The 20,602-nt window shown below is 37.4% G+C and overlaps 1 protein-coding gene across 3 annotated transcripts in view; it reads right to left on the reverse strand.

Annotated features, from left to right (window-relative positions):
* The window catches only part of Adgrb3 (adhesion G protein-coupled receptor B3), a 725,876-nt gene that overhangs the window by 433,824 nt on the left and 271,450 nt on the right, over positions 1 to 20,602 (reverse strand). For all 3 annotated transcript variants that reach the window (XM_036167755.1, XM_036167756.1, XM_036167754.1), the window contains exons 6-7: positions 3,831 to 3,995; positions 3,213 to 3,377 (exon numbers count right to left, since the gene is read on the reverse strand). In XM_036167755.1, coding sequence (XP_036023648.1) covers positions 3,213 to 3,377; positions 3,831 to 3,995 — 330 coding nt within the window. The remainder of the gene's footprint in view (positions 1 to 3,212; positions 3,378 to 3,830; positions 3,996 to 20,602) is intronic.

The following is a 20,602-nucleotide window of genomic DNA, read 5'->3' on the forward strand; positions in this document are numbered from 1 at the left end:
CCCACCTATTTCTCTCTCCTGCCTAGCTATAGACCATTCAGCTCTTTATTAGACCAATCAGGTGTTTTAGACAGGCAAAGAAACACAGCTTCACAGAGTTAAACAAATGCAACTTAAGAGAATGCAGCACATTTTTACATCATTAAACAAATATTCCACAGCATAAACATATGTGACATATCTTTAAGTAATATTCTACAACAAACTACTCTAGAAAATTTCTCACAGACTTGACCAGAGATTTGTCTCTGAGGTGATTCTTCCTCCTGTCTAGTTGACAAATACAAGTAATCACAAGCCTGCCATTTGTCACCTAGACACAGAACACACCACCTTTAATCCATCTCTTGTCACAATAAGCTAATGACCATCTCATAATGCAAAATGCATTCAGTCCAAGTTCAAAGGTCTCATAATTTTAAACAGTCCTAATATGTTCAAAATTACAAAGTCCAGGTGTCATTGGAGACTCAAAGCAATGCATAATGGTGAGCATCTATAAAATAATAAAATACACATGTTCAAAACAAACTAGCAGGTAGAAGTATTCACATTATAAACTGGAGAATGGAAGGATAGTATGGAATGATCAGGCAAACCAAGATGGAAACCCACAAGCTCAGACAATAAATCCTGCAGCTCCACTTAGGGAGTTCCAAAGGGCTTAAGCATCTCTGCCCTTCCAGTCCTGCTGCCTATAGCAAACTTAGTCTCTCTCCTCCCTTCTTCAAGTCTACAACCTTCTTCACTGGAGGTCCCATGATTCTGGCATCTCTGACCACCAGAGGGCTCCACTACAACATTGGTTTTACCATCAAAGCTTCAAGGAGTGGCTTCTCAGGACCTCTTTGCAGGTAATCAGATTGACATACTGCCTGGGTTTATCAGCTCTCAGGAATCATGGCATAAGCCTCTGTGACTACTCCAATCTTGTATCTTTCAAATATCTTTAACCACTACAAAGTGATTCTGCCAAATTTGGGTTGCTTTGCTAGCTCAGCACAGAGACTGAGTACCTTGGAACTCACATCAACTTTTGTGAGCTGATTCCAATGAAAACATCCCAATTTAGGTGCTCTCGAAGAGCAGGAATCCTTTCAGAGACATTTTTAGTTTAGGCTCCCTAATTCCAATGAAACTGTATTTTAACTGAAAGGAGCCTTTGATGGGGAAAGTCTTACACTCAGGGAACCTATGCTCTTGTCCCAGTGCAGAATGTCAAGTCACTCTTCAATGGCACTAATCTATTCAACGATGACAGAAATTTTGAACTTTTGAACTTTTGACAGAATGAATACAACTTTTTTGTTGTCTACATTCTTCTTATCAGAATTTTTAAACTTTTCCATACACTTTTCATCATCTAAGTACATGGTTCTGTATATCATTCTGCTTCACTTAGAGTATTTCATCATCATTATTGTTATGTGTGTATGTCTGTGTATGCTTCCTGGGTAGCGCTCTCGCTCTCTCTCTCTCTCTCTCTCTCTCTCTCTCTCTCTCTCTCTCTCTGTGTGTGTGTGTGTGTGTGTGTAAGTTTCTATGATGTGTATATGTAAGTGCAGTGACATGCATGCCGTGGTGTGAGAAGCAGGTTCTCTCTTTCCACTGTGGGTCCTGCAGTAGAACCCAGGGTGCCAGGCTTGGATGGAAAGCATTTTTGTCCCTGGGACTCTTACTTAGTTTTGGCTTCCTCCCTGTGGACTTGAACGACAGCAGTAAGCCGGAATAGTGCCTGGCCTGCCTAAGGCTGTCCTGTCTGAAGTTCCTCCCAGCAAACACATCCATCGAATACATTTAGCCTCACTCAAGCACTCAGAACATAGACAAAACACAGCCAGATCATTGGCCAGATAGCCACTTAAAATATTATCCAACTTCTGATGGTGCGCATGTTCACCTCTGAAACCTCTTCTCCCCATTTTCTGTTCTTCTGCACTCACATCAGAATGGCTCATGCTGTGTTTACACTTTTGAGGGCTCTTCTAGGTAGCAGATCAAAAGTATTCCATATTTCTCCCACTAACCAGTTCCAAAGCCTTAAGAACTGCAAGGTCAGTTTTATCGTAACAATGACTCTACTTCTTTATACCAAATTTTTGCATTAGTTAATAAAATAATGCTGGGACAGCATACTCTGACAAAAGCCATCTAAGAAAGAGTTTATCTCAGCACACAGTGTGGCTACAGTTTGAGGCAGCTGATCACGTTGTAAGCAGTCAGGAAGCTGGGGGAGGTGAATGCTGGGGCTTGCTTTGCTTTCTTCTTTGTATTCTGTCCAGCATTAGGGTGGGTCTTCCCACCTCCGTTAACCTAATATATCTGATTTCTCACTGACATGCCCAGCCCAGACATCTGTCTCCAAAGTGATTCTATATCCATTCCAATTACAATCAACTTAAACAAACACACCTATGGAATAAACACAACAGGACATTTGCCTTCTCTGAGTTCATTTCACAGGGCAATTATAAGACCAAGTTATCACTCTCTTGTATGTTTGTGTCAGTTTCACAATGGTATTATCCTAAAATCAGGATTTTCACTTATTTATTGAGTATTCAGTGTGTCACAATGACTTTAAGGAAAGAATCTAGTATTCTAAAGGAGCCTTTGCTAGAAATGATTCAAGTCTGGACAGTGTCTGACCCATGTTATTATTTGTGTTTAAATGCATACCACATTCATTAGCCATTACATTTGATATTTTACCCATAGTGTTTTTTGTATGACTGAAAACTGGACAAGAATGGGTAAATTGAGATGTCTAAGGTCATCCATCAAGGGGATATTGATCAGTCATAAAAATGAAAGCATATGAATTTCAATAATACCTTTGTGTTTCATTTGCTTAAAACTTAAGTGAAATATTAAGATTTAAGAACATTTTTGTATTCTCAATAAGCAAATTTCATAAAATAGTGGAAAGATATGATGTAATGATATAAATCACACCCAACCTAATTATTCTCCTCTGTGGATATTTTTTGACTATCATGTATTTCAATGTCACTTTACAACAAATACATTAAAACTTACAGGACTATTCTGACATACCAAGAGAAGTTATCACATACTATTTTAAAACAAGTGTATGGCCAGTTATTAGTATCAGTCTTTTAACCAAGGAAGTGCTATTCTTAACAGGACACACACACACACACACACACACACACACACACACACACACACACTTCCCAGCTCCTTCTTACCTGGGCACCTCTGCTCACTGCACCGTCTTACTTCTTCACCTGTTCCTTCACACTGCTGTCCTGTTAAAGCTGCGCCCTGACAAGTCCTCACTCGCCTCTCCCAGCCTCCATCACAGGACTTGGAACATCCACTCCAGTGACCCCACTGATTCCACTGACCATTGGCTGAAAGAAATGGGTCGTGCTGAACAGCAGTCGCAGCACGTGCTGCTTTAGTAAAGGTGTAAGTCTGGAGATATTAAGATCCTTTCAGTTTGTATTAATCTACTGTCAAGAATAAATATTGTCCAAATATTTGACTTACTGGTCAAACACTGTGCATTTTGTGATTAGAAGAATTAAATAAGTGTGGCAGACACTTCAGATGCACAGGGAACTTACTTTTAAAAAACTGTAAGCCTAGTGCTAAGCTTCATTAACTTAGTTGTTATTTGATCTCAGAATCTCCAGATTTTCCTGACTTTATTATTACAGTGTACAGTAGAAAAAAAACGAATATAGTTGGCTTTGGGCATATGAATAGAATATATAGTCAGCTTTCATTGTATGACTCTTTGCTGTGGCACTCTGAGGTTTTATGGGCTGCGGGCATTGTTGGCACAAAGCAAGTAGCCTTACCTGTACACTCAGGGTTGAAGCACTCTCTGCTCTCTGCCCACGGCCCTCTGCACTCAGAGCCTCCGTGAGCTGCTGCTGTGCACTGCCGGCTCCTCTGCTGTGTCCCATTGGAACATGTCACCGAGCAATGGCTCCATGAACTCCATTCCTGCCACTGTCCGTCAACTACCGAAGCAGAGAGAGAGAGACAGCATGAGATGTCCCAGCGGGAAAGGCTATCCAGTGAGCGCAAGGTAACAGTAGCCTGAACGATGAATCCCAGTCTAGGCTTCTGAATATTTGTCATTGAAGATCACAAGATGTTATTACCCCCTTTTTGTTTCTACTTCATTTTATGTATTTTTATTATGATAGTTAATTGGTATTATCAACTTGATGTGATTTTGAATCATCATGGCAACAAATATCTGAACACGTCTGTGAGGGATTGCCTAGATTTGGTTAGCTAAGCTGAGAAGACCCACCTGTCATGTGATTAGCACCAACTTACTGACTGGGGTTCTAGACTAAGTGACAAGGAGATGGGAAGCTCAGCAGTGTGTCCATTGCTTTGTTTCCTGACTGGATACAAGGAGATGAGGCAACTCCAGTTCCTATCACCACTCTTCCCTGGCCTGATGATTATATCCCTATGAATGTAAACCCTGCTTTCCTTAAGTTGATTTTGTTGGGTATTGAGTCATAGCAATAAGACTGGTTATAACTAGCATCCTCATGCCTAACATGTTGATTCAGTGAAAATTTAAGACCTTGAGGTAGTCTTCAGAATACAGAAACAGGATAATGTGACTGAGGGGATAAAGTGGCTAACATATCACACAGCTCATATTTTGGAAAAGCAGCTCCTAAAAACTAAACAACAAATGATATGCAAAAGAAATAAAAAAGTTTTATAGTGTACTGCACAGGGTAATTTCAGAATACTGTGAGATATAGGTCCCAAGGGACTAGGACATCTTCCTTGACAAATTGATGCTCCAAATAATCAGTGAGGATAATGAGAAAAGAAATTGGTTAAGAGTTGTCTGCAAAAGGACATGTCAAAGTGCTTAAAATAATAAAGATGCACATTTCCTAGAACAAGATAAAAAGCCACCAAGAAGAGAATCCAGAGATCTAAGTTCAGAGGCAGAAGACATTGGTCAAAGAAATGTTGGTCAACAGCAGCCAACTAAGCTTTGCAGCTGGGTTAATATTCCAGGCCACTGTTCTCAGGCCACTAATAAATCACTTAAGTATTTAAATGGAGAAGAAGCTGGTCAGAGTAAGTGAAGTAAGAGTTTGGAAAACAAATTTGGAAAATACAGGGTCAGGCCTGGATGACAGAGAGTTGGAAAGATCACGAAGCTACCAAGAGGGGGTGCTCAAAGAAATGAAGGGAAGGATCTGGAGAGAAAGCAGAGAAAGCACATAGTAACTCTGAGGTGTCTTGTGTCCAAGGGCTGGAGTGCAGACCACTGCGCTTGACTCATCTTTAGAGCGTCATCCACCTGCTCGTCACGCAAGTGATTTTGAGAACAAGTTATCGAATCTGTGATTGATGTTGACAAGAGAAATGAGAGGTTTAAGTTCCAACCCCAGCTATCTTAAACATCATGACATTTTGCATGTAAAAAGTCAAGGGTCAAATGCAAGTGTGTTCTTCACGTGGTCCATGAGGTTTGCAGGGTGTCACAGGATCTTATCCATATAAGGGATATTTGCTAGGTGATGGCATTTAACTAATTTATACTAAGGAGACAGAAATGACAAATGCTACAAAACACAGCAGAGGATTAAACCAAAAACACCTTATTAAAATGTACAAATTAGCATACGAATGTTATAAAAGCATTCATAGATGGCTATCTACTTTTTCTAATACCGCACCATGGTTCTTAATGAGTTTGATTATGGCTGAAAGGGAATTTACCATCAATCATAAGTTCTACCAGAGCTAATATTGCTGTGAAAATCCTTACAGGCAAACCAGAGTGTGACAGAATGAGCAGGTAATTTCAAGCCTCATGCATAGCTATTAAATAGGGGTGTTGAATAGATATCTAGCTGTCCTTAATAAACCCCGTGTGAGATTAAAAATCACACAATGCTAATTTAATCATTCCATTCATGTAATTTTAGTGTCTTGTTTTATTAAAAGTACTTGATACAATCTTATCTGGCCATGTAGTACACTTGCCAGACAAAACGAAAGTTCTTGTAAATCAATGGGACATTACAAATTATTCATGTATTCTGTTTTTGGCTTTCAGGCCAAATGTAGTTTTTACTTCAGAATTGCTTTTAAAAGAAAGAACATCCAGAATTTCCATTATGAACCTTTGCTATTCCAACCAATTTGAGAATGCCTTGAAAAAATCAGATTCATGATATGTTCTTTGCATTCTATTTAACAAAGGAGTGTACAGGATCACACTTGACTTTCAATATCCAGAAAGCAAACCAATGTGGTGATATATTGTGTATCCAAATAAACTTGCCAGAGAATCAGAGGACAGAGGCAGCCACTAGATTAGACACAGAAGCCAGACAGTGGTGGCACACACTTTAATCCTATTGCTCAGGAGGCAGATGTCTGTCTGGATCTCTGTGAAGTCAAGGCCACACTGGTCTACATGAGAGAAACAGAACCAGGCAGTGATGACATACGCCTTTAATCCCAGGAAGTAAAATGGTAGAACACAGAAAGGTATATAAGGCATGAGGAAACAGAAACTCACTCACTTGAGGCTGAGGATTTCATAGAGGTAAGCTAGTGTCTGGCTGGCTGGCTTCTCTGAACTTTCAGCTTTCAACTCAATATCTAGCTCTGAGTTTTTTTTTTTTATTATATGACCATTTAAGATTCAAACAAAATCTGGCACCCAATGTAGGATACAAATTCTTCATGTGAGGACTCAGACAGAGACTTTCAGTGTGAGGAAACAGTCTGAGGAGTTGGTGAGGTGAGGTTGGCTGTGTTCTCTGATCCTCAGGCAAACTTTATTGGGGTACACAATATATTACCACAAAATAAGTGGAGATAAATTAGATGATGGCAATTGAATTAAGGTAAGAGAGGACTGGGTTGTTTGGCATAATCAGAGGTTCTAATTTGGGATAGTTTTAAGCATATTTCATCATGTCTGTTATAGTAATATACTCCTGACTAAACAGCAACAGCAACAAAAACAAACAAAGCAAAACAAAGTATAAAACAACACACACACACACACACAGCATTCAGAAAACATGGAAATAAGAATAAGCTAATCAAATTTGGTCATGAGAGAGAAGATAATCTGACTGGGATTTTGTTTCTATAAAAAGTTTTAAAAAAGATCTTGTGGGAAAACGATTAAGGAAAATGACAATCTGTTGACTTATTAGGATTCTCCTCATAGATGATGTTGTCTTGCCATCAATTTAAAATGAAACCTCAATTTCATATATTCATAATGTGAGTTGTTCCCTACTTTCTAGTGGTGTAAATATTTTTGGGTTTTCATAATATTTAAGGATCAGTTAATATTAGAAACTTGAGGGACATTTTGAGGTTAAACATTGTCAAAACATCCATAAATACATATTTGAGATGTGACTAGTTTCATTTACAAAATCAATTACAACAAAAAATAATGAAATTGAGGATTTATCAATTACCTGGACTTTTATTTCTGTTTTATTTTATGCCATTAATTAGAAGGTCATTTTATTGAATATTAGTTGAGCTGTTCTCAAATGATTGACTTCATAAAGTAACTTGCTTTATTTAAAAAGAGAAAAATTAATGCAAAATCCAGGACAAAATCCCAATGTGCATTTCTTTAGTGTGTTGGCTACTTTATTACATAAGCAGAAAGAGAGGAGTGAGAAAAGATCCACGGATGTCACATATACACATGGATTTCCTTAGTGCCAGAGTGAGGTCTTGCCATATTAAAATGTTTTCTGTTGCTTGATTTTAGTTTCATAGAATATCCTGGTATTTAAAAATATTAGTTACTATGTTCTTCTAAGGATCTCTGCTCCAAAGCATTTCAGGAGCTGGTAGTCTCATTTTTACTGAATGGGAAACAACAGATCATGAGTCTGGGAAGTAGAAATTAAATTTTCTTTTGTACTTCTAAGCATCCTAAATAGAGAATGTACACTCTCTTTCAGGGGTAAATGTTGGGATATTTAAGCTATCCCCAAAGCTAAAGGCCATTTATTAAGATACAGGCTTCTATTGATTTGAAAACAAGGTTCTTCTTGGACCTAGAGAAAAGAAATGTATAACTCTGTTATCTGAAGTTTAACTGGGGAGACCAGTAGAAAAGCGATTGATTCCCTTTCAACACCCCTGCTGGGTTTATACTTGACCTGCCCTAGTAGAAGGCTGTAGACAGGCAAAGTCTCCCCCTCCCTAGAATCATTTCCATGATTTCTGTGAGCTTGTCACACAGATGAGATGAATCTCACAGAGTCACTGCAACCTGAGAAATCTGTATAGAGCACGATGAGCTGTTCTTTTATGGAACTATTTCTGCTGAACTGATTCATATCTTGGTATTCTGTCATGAAAATTGTTCCCTGGTTAGCCAGTAAAATGGAAAACTCCAAAACCTTAAAGGAAGCTCATGATGCACTCTTAACTGAAGGGTTCCAGAAAATTTATGGTGTCACTGGTCACTCTTCAGGATCATGGGAAGAAGGAGTTGACTAAGATCGATCAAGCTCTATTCTCAGGATCTTATCAACTTGGCTATGAAGAGTACACATATATGGATGAGGACAAATTTCATCTTGGAGTTCTGAAAACAAAGTGATCAACTAAACAACATTATGAGGGATCTCCTATCAGGACTCTTGGAAGATGGTAATGGCAGATTGCCATCACTAAAAGGAGGCAGCATGCAAAGTCTACTGTAACTCTATGTAACTGGAAACTCTTGTGGCCAGGAAAATGTCAGAAAAAGAGAGAAAGTTAAGGCATATGGAGAGATCATGAGACCAGAAAGTACCAAGCAGAGTTTTAGCTGATGTAGAGCAGCCAGAAATCACAGGATACCAAAGGCCGTGAGACCAAGGAAGATGTGCAGCTATGAGAGAATACACAAGTAGGCACATGAAATAGTTTACATTTAGAACTGAAGTGATTTGTTGTTTTGTGAAAGATAGACTACACAGGGGCAAGAACACTGGGGGTCAGAAGTTCCATACTATGGTTCAGGCAAGGCTAATATTCAGATTCTCTGGAGGGTGAGCTGACAGACACCATAATAAAGAACCAGATAGATGCTTTTGCTAACTCACATAGGTAAAAGGAAGATTCCTTTATTGGGCTGTTTGACCAGCTTCCAAACAAATGAGAGATACGCAGCCCTAAAAAGAAAATTTCTGTTTATGATATTGAATTTAGAAGTCCATACAGAAATTAATGCATAAAATAAATTCTGTTTAAAACTGTGCCTCAGGTGAAGAAATCACTCAACAGTTAAGAATACTAGCTGTTGCCTTAGAGAACCCTAGTTTGGTTCCCAGGATCTATGTCAGGCAGCTTACTACGAACTGCAACTCCAGCCCCCCCCCCCCCCCCCCCCCCACACACACACACACACACACACACACACACACACACACAGCGGGAGGGAGGGAGGGAGGGAGGGAGAGAGAGAGATGCATATGCACACATACATACAGCTAAAATAATTTAAAAATTAAATTTAAAGAGGTGTTTCTATAGCTTAAAGATTTTTTTTTAAAAAAAAATCACATTGTTTAAAATTAGCTCACTTTACCTCTAAAGGTTTGCATAGACTAAGAGTAAAAAATACAATAGGCTGTTCCATATAGTGAGATCCAAAGAAAGCAGGATAGCCACACCTGCACCAAATGAAATAGATTGAAATCAAAATCAGTAAGAAAAGGGATGAATGGGCAAACATTAACTCAGTAAGTACATTGTAAAAATTTCTCCAGTTGAAAAACAGAGACACAATGTAGCAAAGGCTGATACCCAAAAGCAGGAAGAAGAGAAAGTTCACAGAGGTCAACTTCTATACAAAATAAAGCATACATTCCTGAAATAAACATCAAACAAAGGAGAACAAACTGACCCCATATTCAATAGCAGGAAGAAAATAAGAGATATTGTAGAAGAAAAAAATTACAGATCAAAACAAGCAAGAAAAGAAAATAACACAAAATATTAGCAAGATAAAGGCCTGGCTCTTTGAGAGAAAAACCAAGTATACAAACCATAAGCTAGACTAAGTAGAAACAAGACTTGCATGTATAAAACAAGGGATGTAAGAGAAGACACTACAATGATTTTCCAGAAAATAGAAGGATGATGAGGGAAGATTGTTCACAACCATATATAGCAATAACATTGTCCCAGAGAAATGGACAAATGATTATCACATATTTCTTACCAAGACAGAATCAGAACAAATAGAAAACCTAGACATACCAATAAAAATTAAAGTGCCTGAATCATTAATAAGTCTTTTATGGATAAACAAAGCACCAACAAACAGGCCAAACCAAACCAAATTAAAATTAGACCACATGTCGCTGCTGAGTTCTACCAAACATTTGAAGAAATGCTGTTTTCTCAGATTATTATGAAGCAGTAGAGAACAAGTAGTTATAAACACTGTTGTGGTTTTAATAAGAATGCCTCCCCATAGCCACATTCACATATTTGAATGCTTAGTCCCCAGGGAGTTGAACTCATTGAAAGGATTAGAAGGATTAAGAGGTGTGGCCTTGTTGGAAGAAGTGTGTCTTGGGAGCAGGCTTTGAGGTTTGAAAAACCTATGCCAGGTCCAGGTCCAGGTCTAGTTTCTCTCTCTCTCTGTCTCTCGCTGTCTCTCTCTGTCTCTCTCTGTGTCTCTGTCTCTGTCTCTCTCTCTCTTTCTCTCTCTCTCTCTCTCCCTTCTATGGATCAGGATGTAGATCTCTCTCTCACCTGCCTGCCTGCCACCATGCTCCTCACAATGAAGATAATGGACTAAACCTCTGAAACTGTAGCCCAGCCCCCAATTAAATGCTTTCTATTGTAAGAGTTGCCTTGGTTTTGGTGTCTCTTCACAGCAATGGAACAGTTACAAAGAGACCAACAGTCTGTAAATCTGCCATTACTGTAATTCTAAGACTAAAAAATCTCCACACAACTGAAGAAGGATCTTAGACTAATATTCTTTTTTTTCAAACATAGAAGCAAAATTATTCAGCAAACTATTTTGATATAATACAAAAGAACAATTATAATAGCACATTAAAATTAATTAACATGCTCAAATTGTATCTATTTCTGTGATGGAGGGTGGGTCAGCATAATTGAATCTATAAACATGGCAGGCCACATCAGGAGAACGAAGGATAGAACGTATACTATTATCTCAACAGTAGCAAAAATCATTTGGCATTATCCAACATCACTGCCAGACAGAAATGCTAAACATATCAGGTACAGAAGGAAGATATATCAACATAATAAAAGCAGGGTACTTGAACATAATGTAAAGAGGGTTCCTAAATATAACAAAAGCCATACCAAGAAAGCAAACAGCTGAAATTAAATTAAATGGATAAAGGAAGATGAAAGCTTTGTCTTTAAGATCTCTAAGAAGACAAGGGTACTAACATTTTCTACATATATTCAACATAGAGTTGGAAGTCTAGACAATCAAGAAAGAATAAGAAATAGCACACAATCCAAGAACAAAGAAGTCAAATCCTTTCTGTTCACAGATGAAATGGTCTTATATAGAAACAAACCAAAGACTCTCAAAAAAAAAAAAAGAGAATTAGAATTAATAATAAATGAATTCAGCAAAGTTGCTGCTTACAGAATCAACATACAAACATTGACAGTACTGCTAAATACCCTTTACAATGAAAATCTTACAACATTGGTGAAAGAAATGGAAGAGAACATAGAAAAAGAAAGACATCCTGAGTTTGTGGATTGGAAGGATAAATACTGTCAAAATGTTCATATCATCCAAAATGATTTACAGTTTCAACACAAACCTTTCTGTGAAGACTAACATTGAGGGAGCCAACTTGGGATTAGAAATAACAATGGAATACTCTCTCTGGGCACATCTGTGATGAAGTATCTAGATCGGTTATTTTAAATGGGAAGACTTATTTAAATATGGGCAGTGCCATTTAACAGGCAGAATTTCTGGGCTGAATAAAAAGGGAAAAATGGACTGAGCTTCAGTGTTCATCATTCTTTGCTTCCTAACTGCAGACCAAATGTGAGCAGCTGTGTCAAGTTCCTGCTGTCGAATCTCCCCTGCCATGGTCAACTTTGGGCCAGAAAAGCCCTTGAGTGCAGTCAGCAGATGGATGGGTAATTCTCATGAGAAGGAAGAAGAAAAGAGTGCGGAAGTGCGGAAGCCTTTCTTATGTGGTTTAAGAAAGGAACAATGGCTGTACCAGGAACTGAGTTAGGAGTTATTCCTCTAGCAAGGAATCTGGCTGTATTTGGTCCATGTCCAAAGTATTTGAGTGGGAATAAGTTCAGTCGATGGACTTATATATCTGATTGAGGGAATTTTGAGATACGCTAGTGTTTAGGCTGTTATGACTACTGCTCATTGCTCCAATCCCATCTGACAGGGAAAGAGAGAATAAGGAAGAAAGATAAGACATTTGTGGGGTTTTGAAAGGAAAGGTCTTAAGAGTACATTTGAAGATTTAAACAAGAAGGGTGCAGAGGACTAAACATCTGTAATGTTATAGAGATTAGTGTTTCACATGGGGACAATAGGAAATGGATCTGGAGACAAGAACCTACTCACAGAAGCATTCATCTTCTGAAAATGCTTAATCATGTGAAAGAAACAAGCTTGGACTGAGACCGCAATTGAAGGATTTCCCTTCATAAAAAAACAATTGCACAGGACAGTGTTTCACCACAGGATGAGCACACACAGGTCAATGCAACTGTGATCCAGGAAGGGCACACCCCACTCTGAGCTGATAGATGAAGTTGTCACACTATCTGTATCATCCCAGTTTTGAAGGCATGGCTGATGAAGGACTAAAGGAATCAGGGAGTCTTGGGTACAGATCCAGAGAGATGTAGAGGTTAAGCGTTTTGTGGCAGGGTCAGAGTCCCTCAAGGTTGCCCCAAAGGCCACTTTCTGAAGCTGTGACAAAAATGAAGTCTAAGTTACAAGAGTGACCCTCAGACATTGCAGATATTGGATCATGAGACATCTGCCAATGAAGGCTGCAGGTATGATGAGGATTTGTGTCAAGAGACAGGCAAATGTTTAAGGCAGCAATGGTGGAGAATTGGTGCTACACAAGACATTAGGAGCCTACATGATTCCATCACAAGCCCTAGATGATATACATGGAGCTGTGGGATTTGTTGTTTGCCTTGATGGGTGTCTGTCTAATAACTCTTTGCTATGCTCCATTCTTCCCTTTTTGGAAATGCAATGTTTATTTCTATCATTAAATATTAGAAATATACAACCTGTTTTTTTTTTTTTTTTTAATGTAAACATTTGTTGCTTTGTATGGCAGGCATATACCACAGTATGTATGGGTGTGAGGAGATCACAAGACAGCTTATAGAAGTCAGTTCTCTCCTTCCATTATGTGGGTTCTGGGGATGGAACTGAGGTAAATTGACTTGCTGGTGAGCACCTTTATCTTCTGAACCATCTTGCTGGTCCCTGTGTTTTATTTTATAGGTGTTTGTGTTAAGAGATTATATTTAAGTCTTAGACTTTGCACTTACAAGCAGGGTTGAAGAATTTAAAAAACAAGGGGATTTTTAAAGTTGAACTGAGTGTGTATTTTGCATTTTGAGGTGTATACACAGGAACAAGGAGTGGGAGATTCTAGCTTAAAAGTAATATGTTTAGGTGTCTAGTCTATAAGGGGTGGGATGGTGATGCTTCATCTTGATAGTTGAGTTGGTAGGACTTAAACTCATCATGGCAATACATCTCTGGGTGTGCTTATGAGAAATTGTCAAGATCAGCTCATGTGACGTGGGCAGACCCACCTTATATGTAGAACAACAAGTATAGGTCCTAGACTGAACACAAAGAAGAAAGCTGGCCAAGCAATCACACTAATTGATCTGTTTCCTGACTGTGGATGCAAAGTGACCAGCCAATTCTAGCTGGTGCCACCAAGAATTTCCCACCATGATATACTACTGTGCCTTTGAACTTTGAGCCAAAATAAATCCCTCGTTTATAAAGTTTCCTTTGCCAGCTTTTTTCCCACAAGTCACTGATACACTGAGCAAAATACCAATCAATGTCAGTTTTCACAGAACTAGAAAAGGCAATTTTAACATTTCAATGGACCGCTAAAATCACAAATAATCAAAGCACTCTTGATTTAAAAAAAAAAAAAAAAGAATCAAGCAGAAGCATGGTACAATGTTTTCAAAATGTATTGTATGCCTGCAATAATCAAAACAGCATGATTTTGGAATAAATATACGCTAATGAAACAAGGAAAACATAGATAGCTTGTAAGTAAATCTATAAACCTACAGGCAGAAGAGCTTCTATCTACACTTAAGGAGCATGATTGCTGAAAGGACCACCTTATCTGAAAAAGTGATGGGAAAGGAGGATCTACTGTAGAAGAATGGGCTCCGCCATTTACAAACATCAACTTAAGTGGAACCAAGACTTAGAAGACATAAATCAAGAAACTACTAGAAGAAAACAGAAGGGAAAGTTTTTGGACTGTGGTAATGGACAAAAATTAGAGCAAACAAAACTTTAACAAGTGACATTACATAAAACCCAAGGTTTCTGCATTGTAAATAAACAATCATGAAAGGGAAGACAACCTATTGAATGAAAAAAATATTTGCAAACTCTACACATAAGAGGGAGTTGGCATCTATAATATATAAGGAACTCCTGAAACATTGAGAAGACAAACAACCAAAGTTCTAAAAAAAAAAAAAATAAGCAAGCATTGTAGTTAGACACTTTTCAGTGGAAGACAAATGTCTGGCATGTATATAGAAAAAGAATAAGAAAAACCCAAATTAAAACAGCTCTTATCATGATGGTGAGAAAAGAAAAAAGAGTATCTTTATACCCCGTCAGATGGAATACAAATTAGTATATCCATCATGGAAAATGTTGGAGATTTTTCTCAAAAAACCAAATAGGACTGTGATCATAGAATAGGATCCAACAACTGGTAAACTGCAGAATTATTTGCACTCCTTTGTCTACTATAGCAGTACCAGAAGAGCCAACAGCCCAAAATGGACCTACCTATCAAGTGATGGATGAACAAAGAAAGTGTGGTACAGACACAATAGAATAGTATTCATCAGTAAAGCAACGGAAACCCTGTGGTTTGCACCACGAATCAAATTGGAGATCATTAGGTTAAGCAAAATAAGCCATACACAAAAAGACACCTATCATATGACTTTGTATGTCAGTGTAATCTAAATGTGTTGATCTTAAGAATGGAATGTTAGTTACCAGAGGCTGAGGAACATAAGGGGAAGGGACTGTCATGGAAAGATGTATTGATGGACAAACTGATTACATTTAGATAGGGGTAAGACATTCTGATATGCTTTCCATGGTGTTGTGAGTGATAATAATAAAAATCTGCCTTCATACTTTATTTATTATTTTATTTATTCATTTTCCCCTCATAGAAAACCATTTTTTTTCAAATGCTCCACTAGACCTCAAAATTTATTCCAGGAAATGCACACAGGTCAGAGTCATCATTTTCTAAGCCCGTTCAATTTCATGTCAACCATTTTAGTTTGATTCTTTTTACTTTTTAAATAAATGTTATCTTTGAATTTCAAAACTCCTGTTGCTTCACTAGCCATTCTCCAATTGTGAAGGCTTTCTTCTGAAACAGGAAAAATCTGAGGGATCAAACAGTCAGTGTAAGCACTATCAGTGTGCTTCCTTACACCCTGAAGTCACAGGAGATAGTTGCACATCATTTAAGCAATACTACAAACTATCCCCATTTTCTAGGGCCAGAAGAGTTACAGTGGCAATGGCTGACATGTTAGCACTGCAGTAGGGACTTCATCCTGCCAGACACAACCAAGCCAATCTGGGAGAAATAATAACTGTCTCCTATTAAAGTTTATGTGATATCTTAGGAAATGATTTGTTTTTAGTGGATTTTCACATTGAGATCCAGAGGGGTTAAGGTCACAGAATAGGTAAAGTGGATCCCATCCCACTCACTAGGTCTTGCCTATTTTCGATATCAAAACTATCTCAGCGGTGATTCCATTTGAATACTGCTGAATGAGGAAATCAGACAAAGAGCACTTGTGAGCAGAAGAATCCTGGCATCTGCTTGTAAAGCTGTCTGACTTAATGATGGAAAAGCCAGGGAGCTCCAATTTGCATTTAGTTAGGAGTCACCCAGGAATCTGAAAGATCCTTTCATAACACAAGGCTCAAATGTTTGCGAAAAAGCCTGACTTCTTGCCTTGGAAAGGAACAGAGAAAGAAAAAAAAAAACTGTTTATATTTGATGTTTTAAAATGAACTATAATAAAAGAGGAATCGAATATAATATTATTTTTAGAAGTTAGTAATGCATATATAAATGAGTGACTCTTACAGGGAGAAGTTGAAATGAATAACACCACCACCAACAAAGCAGTAACATAATACAAACCCTTATAGAAATAGCGTACAATTAATAGAACAATTTTGTAAGTTACAAACTTAAAGATTACTGGCACAGTGTTAGAACCCAAAATGTTATAAAACAAATATAATCACCATGAAACAGGCCAGAATATTAACATGAATATAAATTAATTTAAAAAAAAACAGGTTAATGGGGCAGCAATTAACTTCAAATTGTAACATCCTCAAGCAGAGGGAATTGCAGACCTCTGAACCAAGTGCAGACAAGTGCTTAGTGTCACCCCACTCACTGCGCCACCAGAAGGGCTCCCTGCAGAGGGACAGGCAGCCTACTCTCCTGTGAATGCTAAGGAGCAAAATGGTAGGTCAGCAGGTCACTGAAACAGGGGTGTCTGGGCAACTGTCCTTTGTATACAGCTTGTTCCCTAGCAGGATTTGCAAAACTATGCAAATGTGCCTGGAAACTAGACCTGGAGGAAGTCTCCACTGCAGGGAGTCTGGCATCGCAGGAATGCGTTTCTCAGACAGCAGAGCCGAACCACACTTGAGCACCACAGACAGCACAGGTGTTTGCTGAATACTTGGACAAGCCCAGGAGAAGAATCTCTTTGACTCTAAGATAAGGCTGCAGAGCTCAGAAACTACATCTAGGGTTTATTTGACTTATATTCTCCGAAAGACCCTAATATTAAAGCAATATCCTTATGCAAATCTGGTTGAGTCTCTTCCACGATCTATCATTTTCTACGTTTTTAGTGTTTCTACTGAACTTTAATCATGCCATTCCTGTCATAGAGATGGTCAATCTATAAATGAGAAAAATGAGGAATGATAAAGGCAATAACACCTTGTATAGGTAAACATCACTAATTAGGAACTGGAATTGAATGTGTTCTGGCTTCCAGAAGATTGGTTTCCCACTAAATTACACAATTAAATTTGCTTCTATATATTATATGCCTGGTTATTTAAATATATATAGATACATAGAATCTATCTATTTAGAATATGTCTAATATATACTTACAGATAGATAGATTTACAATATATAGATATTTCATGTAATTTGGTCTTGTAGCTGTCACACATTAGTTACTCTTGATCTATTTTATTTGTACTTTACTACATGAATATATTTTGATTGAGAAATGCTAAATCTGAAACAAAAATCAAGGGCAATTTTGAATCCCTAGTTCCTCTAATCCTCAAACATTATATATAAATTAAAGTACATGTCTGTTAATATTGAGGGTTTAAGTCAAAAATTTAAGGTTTAATTTCAAAGGAATGATTTTATTTTGAGGCTATCAACCTATATCATTTCATTTTCATACAGGGTATACAAGAGAAATGAAGGTACATCATAGCTGACATAATTATGTAGCTAGATAACAATAAAATTCAAAACCTTTTGTAATAACAAGCTTTTACCCATAGGAGAAGACCAAAGACAGATTTGACATAGTTAGAACCTACCATTGTTAACATCCTGCCTATACTTGGAGATAGGCTGTGTTATCATTTCTGGAACCACCCAATCTATAGAATATCACTGTCAGCTCTGTTCACTCTCATGTACAAAGCAAGGTTATATAATAGTACAACCACCTGCTGTACAAAATATTCATTTCTCGGTGAATAGGCATGACTGGTACTTCTTTACCAATTGTGAAATTCTTCCTTTTTCTCTACATAATATGTGATCCCTAGTCACAGAATAATCCTTCCTAACAACACCCAATCCAGAACTGTGTTAATCTCTCACGAAATTACTTAACACAGGAGGCTAAATCCCTTGATAAGCCCTTCCTAATTCTCTCTAAAAGGTCTCATTGGCAAGTCTCAGAGAGTAAGAATTACAGAAAAAGTTTAAGAGACACATAAAATTAAACAGGTCCCTATGAAAATACAAATCCCACCATCACATCACATTAAGATAATGAAACAAATGTAGAAAATATAATTAGAGAGATTGAAATGAGATTTAAATATATTTATATATATCTACATATAATATATATACATAATATATATATATATATATATATATATATATATATATATATATATATCACATGAAAAGAATATGAATTAACTGTAATTTGTTGGAGAAATACCAAGAACCAAATTGCTTAAATAGGAAGGAAACTGAAGAGAAATTCTATATATTGAAAGATGTCAGTGGTTGCCACCATGGATTGAATGCTCAATTACTTAGAAGCAATAAGATTTCAGAGAAAACAGCAACCAAAAAAAAGTAGTTTGGACAATGTTCTAAGTTTATTTGGATGAGAAAGACAGACAACAAGGACAATTAAACACTAAGAGTATACACACACCCTTCCATAGTAACTCTCAACAGCTGGTTCCTGCTGCCGCTCTATGCTTTGGCCCATCTTCACCATCAACAGCAGCTGCTGTTCTCAGACAAGATATTAAAGGAGTATGGGTGATGCTGTTAATTGTCAGCCTGACAGAATCTGCAATCACCTGGGAGATAACCCTCAGAGCATACCTGTGGATGATTATTTAGATTAAGGTTAGCTTTGAGTATGCCTCTGAGGGATGATCCTGATTGCATTAATTGATGTGGGAAGGCCCACCTTAATTATTGTCAGGATGATTGTTTGGTCCAGAGATCCCAGACTGAATAAAGGGAAGAAAGTCATCTGAGAACTACCAAGCATTCATTGACTCTGCTTGGATTCTTGACTACATACAGTTTGATGAGATGCTCTAAAACCCTGCCTTGGCTTCCTGACCATGGGGAGCTACACCTTGAACCATGAGCCCAAATCACCCTTTCTCCTAGAAGTTGTTTTCGTCAGGGTTTTCTACCTCAGCAACCGGGAAAGACACAAAGACAGTAACTACCAACTAACTTAGGAATGCTGCAGCTCCTCTTTCCTTCCTTTCTTCCCTCTTGGTTTGGATGTCACCAGATGGCTTTCCCTTTCTCAAAAGATGTGAGAAACTGGAGTTTCCCTAACGGCAGCAGCTGAAGGAATACTAACTAGCTGCATCCCAAACTGCATGAGTGAAAAGTATTTCATTATTTAATTACCATTATACGACGCATTTAAAGTATCTTACAAAGTTTAGAAACATTTCTTAAAAGAAAGGCTCTGGAATCCTTGTATATTTCACTGAAAAAAAAAATCACCATACACTACCACAGTTTACATGTTAAATCTTACAGTAGTGAGGATGTAATTTGTGGTTTTGTACTTTTCTTTTGTCTTTCTCTGTACTTTATTCCAGATCATTCCAAGGAGATATAATGCAGTTGTAACCATTGACTTTACTAGTGGTTCATTTCCTATCACATCTGTATCTCATAAGATCATGTCTAAGGGATCCCGAATAGCAAGATTTTAAGATATGTAAGACCCTACAACTATTAAACTACATTGAGACTACTGTACTTCATTTAACATTGTATACACTTATATATGAATCTTCATTTCTTGAAATTATGGAGTATGTATTCTTTTTGACAGTGCCTTGTACCTCACTGGTACTTACTGATGATGGCTTTGTAGTCAGTGGAAGTGGCAGAGTTTAGCTATAAAACAATTCTCTTTAAAGATAATTCCTAGAGTTTGTGCCAAATATATCTTACATATTTTTAAATTGTATGAGAAAAAGTTCTGTTACAGAATGAAAATTTTGAAAGCCACAGCTATAAGAATTCCAATTCAGAGCAAGGAAATTGGGATACAGTATAGGAATTTGCATCTTTTGTGGTATATCCAAACTCAATAATAAAAATTATAGGAGAGAAACAAAACATATGAGAATTTAAGTATATAAAGCTTACTTAAAGAATATGAACTGGGGCAGATTTCTAAAAGTCTTTGAACAAGCTTTGAAAACTCTTAGGAAAGAGAGCAGTATTCAGATGATGTTTTTGTGCATGTGGAGAGTATGTACCCACAGACACTAGGAAACAACACCAATGATATCATGCATAGATTTTCTGAGAATGATTTGCAAATAATAAATTATGATTTTGAGCCCTAGTATTCATAATTGAATTACTATTGATGTGCATACTCACAAAATTCATGGAAGTCATAGAATTTTGCATGGAACTATATAAAATCTTATTTATTTTTTAGATAATTTTTTTTTGTTTTTTCTCTGAAA

The sequence above is a fragment of the Onychomys torridus genome, chromosome 18 (assembly GCF_903995425.1).
Source record: "Onychomys torridus chromosome 18, mOncTor1.1, whole genome shotgun sequence".
NCBI classification, from domain to species: Eukaryota; Metazoa; Chordata; class Mammalia; order Rodentia; family Cricetidae; genus Onychomys; species Onychomys torridus.